At 44.4% G+C, this 12,933-nt stretch overlaps 1 protein-coding gene across 1 annotated transcript in view; it reads right to left on the bottom strand.

Annotated features, from left to right (window-relative positions):
- Positions 1-7,530: 7,530 nt before the first annotated feature.
- phka2 (phosphorylase kinase, alpha 2 (liver)) overlaps positions 7,531-12,933 on the bottom strand; it is an 11,761-nt gene continuing 6,358 nt past the window's right edge. The window contains 14 exon segments of the mRNA XM_062446971.1: positions 7,531-7,864; positions 8,085-8,285; positions 8,721-8,954; positions 9,345-9,398; positions 9,779-9,802; positions 10,135-10,253; positions 10,529-10,630; positions 10,773-10,902; positions 11,070-11,148; positions 11,524-11,603; positions 11,723-11,885; positions 12,065-12,178; positions 12,339-12,459; positions 12,570-12,740. Coding sequence (XP_062302955.1) covers positions 7,691-7,864; positions 8,085-8,285; positions 8,721-8,954; positions 9,345-9,398; positions 9,779-9,802; positions 10,135-10,253; positions 10,529-10,630; positions 10,773-10,902; positions 11,070-11,148; positions 11,524-11,603; positions 11,723-11,885; positions 12,065-12,178; positions 12,339-12,459; positions 12,570-12,740 — 1,766 coding nt within the window. The 3' untranslated portion in view covers positions 7,531-7,690.

Here is a 12,933-nt window from a genome sequence, read left to right as displayed (position 1 = left end):
TGAGCAGTGCTGACCAATCACAGAGTTCAGAATAACCATTTGATCTAAAGTTTATATAAGGCAGGGTTTTGGGGTTGTTCTGTATCACTCTGGCGAACGACCTGTGGCTAGCACCTCCTTCGTTATGACTGATCACAAAGTACTTTGTTAAATCATGATCTGTATAAGCAAAATAAATTTATTATAACCGCCATCTCTTGACTATTCAAATCTACACAGTGCCACTAAGAATTTTTCCATATCACTTGGTGGCCCGTATGGGGATCCTCGCCTGCTCGGCGTATCACGGACAAGGACTCCCTTAGAAAAGGTGATCTGATCAATCCGGCATTGCCGCCTTTACCTCTATCCAAAATTTTCAGAGAAAGCGGGGCCGATTCGAGGGGGTGCTTGACTGGTTGCGCTTTGACTGACGCGGGATCCTGAAAGAACCGGTAAATATTCTTTTGTGGCTTCTGTGTAATTTGAGTTGTCTAAATGTGTGTTGTTTAGACTATGGTCAATAATTCGGTTTAGTTAGTAATAGGGCGGAGACTGGAGAAGAGCTTTGTCCTGTACGTGAAAGTCGTACGAAATTAATAGGGCGGTGATCGGAGAAGATCTTTCGTCCTGTACGTGGAAGTCGTACAAATTAATCGGGTAAGGCCGGAGAACTTATCCTTTACGTGAAAGTCGTAAAAAAGCATGCAGGGAAAGTGTGCTGACGAGCGCACAAAAGGGTGATAAATTCACATGTTATATCGTGTTATGTGTCTTTTGAGACCCTAGGATTAGAATATGTTGGGTTAGTGATAGTTTGAGAAATTGTATTGGCTTTGGTGGTCATAACAGTTCTTATTTATTTACGGCCAAAACGTGATTCTAAGTCCCGAGAGAAAAGTATACTAGTCAGCTGTGTGAGTGAGAGTGTTTACAAAGGGTTTGAGTCCCTGAAGGTGGAGAACAAAGAAAAAAAAAAAGTGAAGAAAGGCCTGAATTATGAAATTTCAAAGTTGGTAACGCGCGCGTGTTCATTTTTTGTTTTAATTGCAAGTTATGTTTTTTGAGGTTAAAAGAAGTATGAGTAACTAATGGTGTCTATTATTCAACCTATATACAAATTACAAAAATCAAAATTTTTAATTATTTTTCAAAACTTTAATTATTTTTCGGTTTGAATATTTGTAATTTAAGATTGTGCAGTTATTTTCATTGAAAGTTGGGAAGTCGGAATTTAATTGTTTTTAGAAACGAAAAGGAGTAATTGTGTCTTTATTTTCCGTTGTTGGTTATCGTTTATGGATTGTAATTCTGAAAATGAATGGTCTGGAGACAGAATTGACCTGTCCAAACATCGATTACATGAAGCAAAAGTATGGTAACGATAGTTTATTGCAAATGCAAATATGGATTGATAAATGTGGATTTTCGAGTGTGGAGTCGTTTTGTTTTAAGGACCTTATTGTATTGCGAAATGGGTTCGTGGAGAGAAATAGATACACGATTTTTTTTTGAAGTGGAGAAAAGAATAGATTTTAGCCTGATTGGAGAGCTTTTTTTCTGATTGGATGGAGATAGGTAGAGGGATAAAGAAATATTAGGACAGAATAGTGTGGGGAATTTTTCATCTATTTCCCCACAGATTCTGTTCCGCAAACAAATTTCGCCTCATCCGCAGCCAGGGGTGTTGCGGCAGGATGCGCGGGCGCATGAGGGTTTGCGGGAATGCGAGAACAGAATACGAAGAGGTCAGACATTTGCCATTTCTTCTGACAGCCGGTTATATCTAGGAAAAGTCAAGAAAGTAGGATCCTGGAATGTTTTTTATAGATTTGCTTTGGATTCCCGCAAAGATTGAAGCTTGTGCCTTGACTTGCAATTGCCATTGTGTTTCAAAGAAGGAAAGGTTAAAGTCCTCTCCGGAACAAAGGGTTTGAGTCCCTGTTGTGTTTGGAATAAGTGGTGTTGTGGGCTATGGTCAAAGCTGATGCAGAGCGTGTTGACATGCTGTTGAAAAAAACATGTAGGCCAACACGAATTGCTAGGTAAGGTCAATCCAAAATGCGTGCTTTAATTGTGGGAATTTGAGCAAAATGTACGTGAATGTCCGGAGATGTGTCATCACTGTTGAAAGTTTTTTTGGATATTGTGAGCGAACTCGCAAAATCAGAGGGGTTCGTGACCGGAAGTTGAGTTTCGAAATGGTGGCGTACAATGTTTATCGGTTGACACTGTTGGTAGAGGAGAGACGATTGTTTTACAACTCTGTGTTAACCGTTATATGTTTGATGTTAGACTTTACATCGGTCTGATTACCGCCAGAAGGCATTTGTTTTTGAAGACGGAGGCATTCTGTTTTGAAAATGCTAATGTTAATTCTTTGACTGAATTCTCCACTTGAAAAGAGGCGCATGCGCTTGAGCCTAGCGGAAGTTGATTCTTTCAGTGAAGCTCATTCTGCGTGCAGTGCCCACACGTGAGTGCAAAAAAAAAAAAAAATTCACTCATTTTATTGAGAATTTGACGTTGAATTGTGAAGTATAGTGGTTGGAAAACCACTGTTTCTGTTTCTTTGTCAAACTTAAGAAAATATTGTGAGTTGCCATACTCTTGATTTGGAAATTATGTACAGACCGATTTTCTATATTATGAGTTTGATTCGTTGTTGAATAACGCGCTGGAAATTTAGTGTTTGGGTAGGATAATTGGTAAAAGGCCAGTTTTGGCAATAAAAGCGGTATTCATTTGAAGAATTACAATCCCGGGGTTATTGAAACTTTTATAGAAAGTTATGTGTTCAAACGGAAATGTTATGTTGTTTAAGGAATATTTTTGTTTATGTCTGGAAATGTTCGATGGTTTTATTTTTAATTTTGTGGGAGTTCACAGATGTTACTGTTGTTTAAAGAAATATGTAAAGGGTTATGAAGAAGTGATTAGAAAGATTGAGCCAGTCCGAGGGACTGAAGTGTATACAAGGGGAATTAGTTCGAGTGACCGAATTGCGTTTGTTGTTAAGGGCAAAGGTGCTACATATGTGTGTTTATTGCTGCTGAGATGATTGTTTGAAATGTGTTGGGTTTGGTGGCATTCATATTTACCTATTTAAATGGACTTGAAGTTGAAGCTTTGTCCAACCAGAATGCTAATACATGGGTAAACTGTCATTCTCTGGCGAGTGATATTAGGTGCATATGTAGATTTCGGAGCCTAATTTTTATGTTGAAATTAAAATGGTACTAATGGTTGATAGACTTGAAAAGATAATCCAGGCTGTGACTGTTGGTTAATGGCTAATGGTGAAAACGTGGAGGAAGTGCATTTTGTTCTGTCCTGAGACAAAGGAGAGTCCAGGAAGTTGAATTTGCAACTATGGCAACGACATTGGCTAACAAACTAACAGACCGACAGGCGGGTACAGGCTAGTAAAGGAATTGCAGCTTGATATTTGAGATCCAGGATGAGTAATCGCATGACGCATGCGCAGATGGAGGTTGAGAAATTTACAAAGACGCAAATTTAGAGAAATAGATACATTTGGAGCGAATTTTACTTATTAATTTGGTTACTTTTGAAATATGTTACGTGATGAGTATTTTGAAACATTTGCTAACAAGGTTTTGTTTGTTTGAGGACATTTTAAATGAGTTTCAGAAATTCCGAGGAAAGGTGGGGGCTAAAAAAAGTCCCGTTATGATGAGTTTTACAAAGGTGATCCCAGAGGGTGTAATTCTGCATAATTATGTGAGTATTAATGGTGAAAGATGTGTCCGTTTAGATGAATTCGAAGTTTGGTGGTTTACGAATGTATGATTTAACATTTGTTCTAAATCCTAGCCAAACAGGGAGGTAGGAGCCTTTCAGACCAGAACTTGTATTTACGAGCGGAAAATCTGTGGTGTGTGATGGTATCCATAAAAATGCAGAAATTAGACCCTGGTTCATAAATTAGTTCTAATTGGATTGGAAAAGTTATACTTTAGCAAAATTAAGTGAATAGCTGGTAAACGCCAACCATCTGTGTTGTTTAAAAGAAATGAAAAAAGGTTGAGAGTTTTTGCTTTGTTCCAGAGCGCGCTGTTTGATGTGAGTTTGAAATGCGCGATTGTTTATTTGAGTTGATACACTAACAAAGAGTAATTGAGATTGCTGGTAAATATAGGAATATTCAAAGGTGTATACATTACATGCTTTGATAAAACTTTTGAGGTGTTAAAGAATAAGGTTTTGTTTTACGGGTTTATGTTAAATTGTGAATTTAAAGGTTTAAAAGAAAAGGGAGAGTTTATATTTTCTTTTGTCTTAAGGGCATGGTACAATGTTTTGGGATAAACAGTTAGGCTGTGATGAGGTTGTATCATTATGGTATTGGTTCATAAAGAGGGTTATGATAATTTGGTTTTGAAATAATTTGGGAAGACTCATTAAGTCTGATAAATTGTGGTGTGATGGTTGTGCTAAGTAGCTTGTTCTGGACTGCAGCCAAAGCAAGTTATGAAGTTCTATCTATCTAACCTATATAGAAATATAGATGGGGTATAAGTTTGGTTAATGGTTACATTAAGAACATTTTATGGTCTATGTTTTATTAGGTATTTATGACTGACTGATGACTGACTGATCCAAACAGAGAGTGACTATGGGGGTTTTATGGTTTTATGAATTTAGCTTCAGTAGTTTGGATTTGTGATAGGATTGTGAGGGTTTGATATGATATTGCTGAGTTGAAAATATTGGACTGTATTTAACCCAGAGTGAGAATTTTGTTTTGTTTGAGTATATTTGATAAGAATTACAGAATACAGCGGACAGATGGAGAAAGGAATGGTGGAATGGAGATTCGAACTTGGACTAATCCACAAGAAAATGCGTTTTGGAAAAAGGAAGGATATGAGAATAAAAAATGGAGGTTGTATGGTCTGCATAAAACATTTACCTTGAGATTTTGCTAAATTAACACATGGAAAGATCATGCCTCTACAGTTTGTGTGATATCAAGAAGAATGCATTATTTTAGCATACAAGAGGATTTGTAATGGATGCATAGTCATTTTGTTAATACTTCATATGTGGGACAAGTATTATGAGAAAAGGAATTTAAACACGATAAGCTTCACAGTTAAGGTTAGAGAAACTATTTGGGTATTGATAGATGGATTTTGTAGAGTTCAATTTTTGGAGAAGTGATACTGTTTAATGATTGTTGATGGGAAGAAGTTTTAGACTTCTCAGGGGCTCAGTGATCAAGCTTTTGTTAATTTAGATTATTTTCGATGGGATTTTTCTTTGAAGTTATGTACACACTTGTTTAAGGAAGTTATTTTGGTGTTGAAAGGATTCAACATTGTGTTAATCACTTCAGTTGAATGAGAGAACAGAACTTTGAAGACTAAGTCAGACGACAAGAAGTCAGTTACCTTTAACTGACCTCTGTGAGAATGTGCTTGTTTATCACTGTGCAACCTTTTTGGAGTCTATTTTGTGAGATTCACAGGCAGGTGAAGGGGACTATTCCTATGACTGGACCGCTGCATGATTTGATACCAGATGACTGGATCGTGGTGAAGGACCTGAAACGCCTGGAGGAATCCAAGGTGGACGGGGCCATACCAGATTCTCCTGACGACCAATTCGGCGGTTAAGATCGAGGGGAGAGCAACGTGGATACACGCTAACCATTGCGTGCACCTTGTCTGGAGACGGAAGCATTGGATACGCGTTCTGCGTAGTACCAAGGAATTTCCGAGCTGTGCGCAAAGTGCAGTGTTGTTGAAAGTTGCCCTGAGCAATTTGATCGTCGTTTGCAATCGATTCGACTAGACTACACCGCCTGACAGAAGTTTGCCTACATCCAACTGAAGATGGCATCCGTTCCGACAACCTGGACCTTGTGGTGTACGGGGTACAATGGGTTTTGTCTTGAGACTAGCATTTCTTATGTTAATGTTTGAATTATTTTTCTTAATTAACTGTTTGGGTTTATGGAATTGTAAAAAAAAAAAAAAAAAAAAAATATTTTGGAATTGTCATGGAAATTTTGGAATACAGTTATAATGTGTGTGTTTCATATATGAGGAATGTGTTTTAACGGAAGTCTAAAGTTGATTAAGAGTCAACTACATTTGGTAGAGATGCCATTTGCAGTTTTATAACTAGGAGACGGGAAGTCTGGGTGACCTGAGAGAGTTCTTGTCACCTGGGGGGAGAGACAGTTGGTCTGAAGACAAATGTGGATTCAACTGTATTGTTATTATGATCTGCTGCTCTGACCCTTCCTGTAGACTTGTTTGAAGTGGCCCACACAAAGGACAGTTGACCATTTGACTGGTGAACCCCTGTGGTTTTACTATCTACTGGTTTGGGGAGAGAGGCCACAATAAAGAACCGTGGGAACTTGATATGAAGTCACTGTCACTGAGCAGTGCTGACCAATCACAGAGTTCAGAATAACCATTTGATCTAAAGTTTATATAAGGCAGGGTTTTGGGGTTGTTCTGTATCACTCTGGCGAACGACCTGTGGCTAGCACCTCCTTCGTTATGACTGATCACAAAGTACTTTGTTAAATCATGATCTGTATAAGCAAAATAAATTTATTATAACCGCCATCTCTTGACTATTCAAATCTACACAGTGCCACTAAGAATTTTTCCATATCAGTACCACATCTGAGAAACCATTCAGGATTGTCTCTACCATGTAAATGATTGATGTGACACTATAACATATAGAAAAACAGACAGCTACAAAGACCACTTTAACTTAAAAACATTAAAAACACAGATTAGGTTACTAGAAGCTCTATCATAGACTGATGTCTTCCACATCACAGGCACAATATGTAGGTGTTACAGTATAACTAACTCCAGGTGACTGAATGGCACCCAGTTAGATTAAGGAATATATTAGGAAAATGTATAAGTATATAACACTGCTGGTATTAAATTGCAATAGAATTGAACATACCATAACCAAATATACGTATATCAATCTCACATAACATGCATGGTCTGAAAGTCATGAATACACAGACTTTACATGCTTCTTACTGGGATGCTATAGTAAGAGTCACATGACACTTAACTAACCTGCATGCCCCAGAGATCAGCACATGCACACTTGAATACATGCAGAAATGACGCAGACAGGAAACATAAACAGGTCCAGGAATCAATGAATAAGTGCCATAAGTAGCTATGCATGTTAGATGTCTGTAGCAAACCAGACCGGAATTACATGTTAGGATTGAAGGTTAGTTATGCATCTCAGTACAGAACACACTGACACGCCTGACCTGACATTCACCATCAAATTAAAGCTAAAGTCACAGTTGCAAAGTTGAAACAGAGACGTGAGCAGAGCTGAACCAAGTCCCTTACAAAGTACAGTATGCTGTAATTCTGTCTTTCCCTCCAGCCCCTTCGCCCAATTCAAACAAACACTTGCTAGTTTTTTCCTTCCTTCCTTCCTCCCTCCCTTCCTTCCTTCCTTCCTTCCTCCCTCCCTCCCTCCCTCCCTTCCTTCCTTCCTTCCTCCCTCCTTCCCTCCCTCCCTCCTTCCCTCCCTCCCTCCCATCCTTCATTCCTTCCTTCCCCTCCTCCCCCCCACCAGCCTCTCTGCACTGAGCACCAGATATCGACATCCTATGGAAATGTTCCCCAGACAGGTATCCCTGTCCCAGGTGGTGTGAGGTATATCACCCTGCTCTGCTTCACTGCATTAGGCAGGTTGAGTGGGGCAGGAAGTCCTGCACGTAGGTGATCACTGCCTTGGACAGGTAGGTCATGGTGCCATAGCTGCCACTAGGGGCACTGTCGTAGAAGAAGTTACAGATGCCCGTGGCTGGGTCCTTCTCCAGGAAGTAGTCTTGGGCTCCCTGAGACCTCTGACCCGGAACAGGAAAGGAATGTCATGTAAACGTTAGAGAGCTGTTGAAAGGTTTGTGTACGACAAACTTTGAAACTAACCGGTTCCTGAGAAAAAGGTGTGCGTTTGTCTGTGTGCTATCTGAACCCTCACGTGCACCGCGCAACACGTGAATAATGTGTACATTGTGAATTCGCTGCTCTGAAGCAAAAATGTGTGGCGTGCGCTTGCGCTCGGACCTGGTCGCTGACGAAGAGCTCGTTGGCCAGGTGGACGATGCGGTCCACGTGGATGACGCCCCCGATGCTGTCCAGCTCCATGTCGGCCACCAGGGTCAGCACCATCACAGCCTCCACCAGCAGCTGCCTGTACTCCGGCTGGGGGACGTGGTTCAGCACCGACTCCACGTGCACCGCAAACTTGATCTCCCCCTCCGTCATCTGCACAGGATGGAGCAGGTTATAACATGATACAGCAGGTTATAAGATGGTAGAGTAGGTTATAACATGATAGAACAGGTTATAAGATGGTAGAGCAGGTTATAACATGATAGAGCAGGTTATAAGATGGTAGAGTAGGTTATAACATGATAGAACAGGTTATAAGATGGTAGAGCAGGTTATAACATGATAGAGCAGGTTATAAGATGGTAGAGTAGGTTATAACATGATAGAACAGGTTATAAGATGGTAGAGCAGGTTATAACATGATAGAGCAGGTTATAAGATGGTAGAGTAGGTTATAACATGATAGAACAGGTTATAAGATGGTAGAGCAGGTTATAACATGATAGAGCAGGTTATAAGATGGTAGAGTAGGTTATAACATGGGAGAGTAGATTATCACAGGGTAAGACAGAGTAGGTCATGACATACCTCACGAGTGGTGGAGGAGGGCAGGACGTATCCGTCTATAGACAGGCCGTGGCACTTCTGCAGGATCTTCCAGACCTTCTGGTAGAAGCCCATGGGGACCCTGTTGATGGCTCCATCCAGCCTGCGCCGCCGCAGCCACTGGCCCTGCCGCTCCTCCCACTGCAGGGGCCCTCCCTGGGGGCCCAGCCCCACGGGGGACAGGATCCCGCTGGGGGTGGAGGGGCTGGAGCACCGCTGTGGAGGGGTGGGGGTGGGTTAGGGGTGGGGGTATTGAGGGATGCATGAAGACGTGCCCACTCTTTCCCACCCAAAAACAACACACACGGACACAATGAATGATCCAATCTATTCCATGCCACCAGGTCCATGTCCAGTACAAGTGCTGCTCTCTTGTAGAGCGGCAGGATGGAGCGGACAGATGGAGGAGGACAGAGCGACACAGAAACACGAGCAGCTCAGCTATGTGTGTATGAAGGCAGAAGAGAGAGAGAGTGGGGGAGGAGTTACGAGAGGAGATATAGATAGCGATAGAGAGGGAGACACAGAGAGAGAAGTAGGGAGAGATAGAAAGACAGAGCGGTAGAGAGAAGGAGAGAGAGGGACAGAGAAGGGGGCAGCGTTTACCGTGGAACGAGGAGAGGTGACGTTACTGCTGATGGAATAGCCGCTGCTAAAGATCTACAGAGGAGAGGAGAACGGAGAGAAAAGAGAGGAGAGGTGAGAGGACAGGAGAGGAGAGGAGGAGAATGGAGAGAAAAGAGAGGAGAGGAGGAGAGAGAGAGAAAGAGAGGAGAAAGGAAAGTGAGAGGAGGAGAACGGGTCGGCCGTTATAAATACATGTGCTAATGATATTTGATGTAGGTCAGCATCATGGCTATTTCGACATCAGGTGGACAAGGCAGGACAAGTCTCTACTGACGGCAACGCGCTAGACGTGAGCAGCTACGAATGGGTTAGAGCAGCCAGCGGGTGCGTTGGTTTTGAACCCCAGCAGCCCAGCCCAGTGCAGTTAGAGATGGAGACGACATGCCTAGGGAACACTAACAAACTCAACCCACGCTCATAGGTCTGGAGTCATCCAACTGCAAGCAAAACCAGGAAACAGTGTTAACCACAGAGAAATACATTCTGATCTCTCAGGATCAAATATGGGCACAGACCATGCTCCCACAACCAATAAATAACTACTAATGATCACATAAGTAGCTTTAGCTACAAACAAATTAGAATTTGAAGAGCTTTCTCCTTAGGACACCGAAACAGAATAGGTGAACATGTGTCTAATGTTAGCCCACTGTCTAGCATGTTAACATGGAGTGTGGGATCTGGATGCCAGCTGGTCTTCAGGGCTAACCGCACCGCACTGCGGAGATTGGCTGTTGGCTGTGAGAGAGGGCGCGGGGTCAAGGCGTACCTGTTTGATCTGGCTCTTGAGCTTGCGTATTCCGGTGCGTTCCGTCTTGGTGGCCCCGGTGTGACCCAGCTCGTGGATGGAGATGGCTGGGCTGGTGGCCGAGGACTGGATAGGACGCACTGAGGACAGAGAGTTGTGGTTGAACAGGTAATCACTTACTGCTCCTGTCCACACAGTAAGACAGACAGACAGCTGGACAGACAGACAGCTGGACAGACAGGCAGACAGACTGACAGCTGGAGAGACAGACAGACAGACAGGCAGACAGGCAGACATACAGACATACAGACAGCTGGAGAGACAGGCAGACAGACAGCTGGAGAGACAGACAGGCAGACAGACAAGCAGGCAGGCAGACAGCTGGAAAGACAGACGGACAGACAGACAGACTCACCACTTCGTTCTACTCCAAACTCTTTGCCACTCAGGATGTGATGCAGAAGGTTCTTCATGTCCGATGGACTCAGGTTCATCAGACTCTCCGACGCCTCCTCACCTACACACACACACACACACACACACACGAACACACAGTTATGCTCCCGAGCACACATGATGCATTTCTGCACGTGTTTATGGGAATTTGTGTGCACGCGTGTCTGTGTGTGTGCATGTGTGTGCGTGTCGCTCCGTCCCACCTGAGCAGTGCAGGCTGCGGGCCAGCTCAGTAGCCATCACCTGCATGATGAGCCCGATCCTGAGACGCAGCATGTCTCCGAACAGGGCGGGCTGGGAGCGCACGTACATAGCCAGGTACACCATGATCTCCTGCAGGGAGGCCCAGACCCCGTCACACACACACACACACACACCACACACACAGACACACGCACGTATAGACACACACACACACACACACGGACCCCTGCGTGTTTTCATCAGTTGTTTTCTCTGTGTGTTGGTTCACTTCAGTCCTGATGCGCGTGCTGTGTTACCTGAGTCAGGACGGCTATGCTGATGTCCTGACCGCTGGCCTCGTAGATCAGGTGGTTCAGCTCCTCGGGAGGAAGTGGGCTGAGCACACGCAGGAAGCAGGAAGCGAAGCAACGTCAGTTCATGTTGACTGACGTATTTTAAAAAGTGTGTGTTTCAAACGGGGTGAAGAGAGACAGTGTACTTTGGGAGAGCGGCGCCATCTAGAGGTGAATTCTTGTCTGTTCGTTTCCAGGCGACCTCTGGAATGTGAGTGTCTGCTCGTGTGTCTGTGAGGGTATCTGTGAGTGTGTGTGTGTGTGTGTGTGGGTGTGTGTGGGTGGGTGTCTATGAGCATGTGAGTGTGTGTCTATGAGCATGTGAGTGCGTGCCTATGACTAAGTGAGTGTGCGTGTGCTAGTATGTCCATGAGCATGTGAGTGTGCGTGTGCTCGCGTGTGTCTGTGTGTAACCTACGTTGTGATGACTTTCTCCCTAGGTTCTGGAGGGAGACCCACAGTCAGCTGCTTCTGGTGGGAGATGAGATCTGTACAGGCCTGAAAACACACACACACACACACATCACACACACACACACGTTGTTTTGAATGTAACTGTTTTGGAAGAAGGGTTAATGCATTCATTCCATGTAGCTGGACATGAACAGGCCTGTTACCTCAGCAAGCACCTCCACCCTCTTCTTCAGGATCCCAGAGATGTAGCGAATCAGACCCCACTCCTTACAAGAGCCCGCCTCTACGTACAGCTCCTGTAAGAGGGACCGCACGCTGGCCCCGCCCTGGCCTGGCCCCGACACCTCCACCAGCCAATCAGCACCCCTACTCAGCCAAGGGAGGACCAATCACAAGACAGCATGCGTGCGTCTGTATGTATGTAGGGCGTGTGCGTATCTATGTGTGTACGAGTGTGCATCTGTATCTGTATCGGTGTGTGTATCTGTGCGTGGTGCGTGTCTGTGTGTGTGTGTGTGTGTTTTAGAGAGCCAGCAGCGCCATACTTCATGTGGTACAGGATGTAGAGGATGTCAGCCTGGTCCTGCAGAGCGGGACACTCCCTGAGACGTCTGACCAGCCCCGGGAAGTCTGGGTTCCCCTGGGGGTCCCTGGGGGAGCTGCAGGTCTGCAGCATTGCGGAGCTAGACACACACACACACACACACATCAATCCACACAACACATACATTAGTATGCACCCAAACACAAAACACACGTAGACAAACAGACCCCCAAACGCCACGCAGAGCATTGAGACAAACCTAGGAAACGGGTGACTATGTGTCGATCTGCTGACCTTGGGTTGCTGTTGTTGTGCCTGCTGCGGGTACCACTAGCAGGTTGAGGGATTTGCGGTGTTTGTTCATGGCAGGAGTCACAGGCAGATACATGGACGACTCTGCAACCAGAACACTCCATTAGGACCCTCACCTGAGCTTCCATGGAGCACCTCTCCCTGGTTCCCCTCCAATAGGGTCCTAGTTTAATGCTGTGGCCCTCCACACTCACTGGGCATGTTGAGGCCCTGGACCTGGGCCATGAGGGACAGGATGTCTCTGGTGGTGTGCTCTGCACTGAACACGTGATGCTGTCCCCGCTGGATGGCGGGGAGGTGACACTTTGGGGCGGCGGCGTGCATCAGTTGGGTGAGGTAGCGGTCGAACATGCCTTTAGATCCGTCTGAATGAGAGGGAGAGAGACAGAGAGAGAGACATTGTAGGACGTGCTGTGTGTACCAGGGGGGAGACAGAAGCTGTCAACAGTAGGTTCACCACCAACTTCAAACCAGACGTGTAATGGTGCAACACCTCATGCATCTCTCTCTCTCTCTCCTCTCTCCTCTCTCTCTTCTCTCTCTCTCTCTCTCTCTCTC

The sequence above is a fragment of the Osmerus eperlanus genome, chromosome 21 (assembly GCF_963692335.1).
Source record: "Osmerus eperlanus chromosome 21, fOsmEpe2.1, whole genome shotgun sequence".
NCBI classification, from domain to species: domain Eukaryota; kingdom Metazoa; phylum Chordata; class Actinopteri; order Osmeriformes; family Osmeridae; genus Osmerus; species Osmerus eperlanus.
This window is presented reverse-complemented; position numbering and strand designations above follow the sequence as displayed.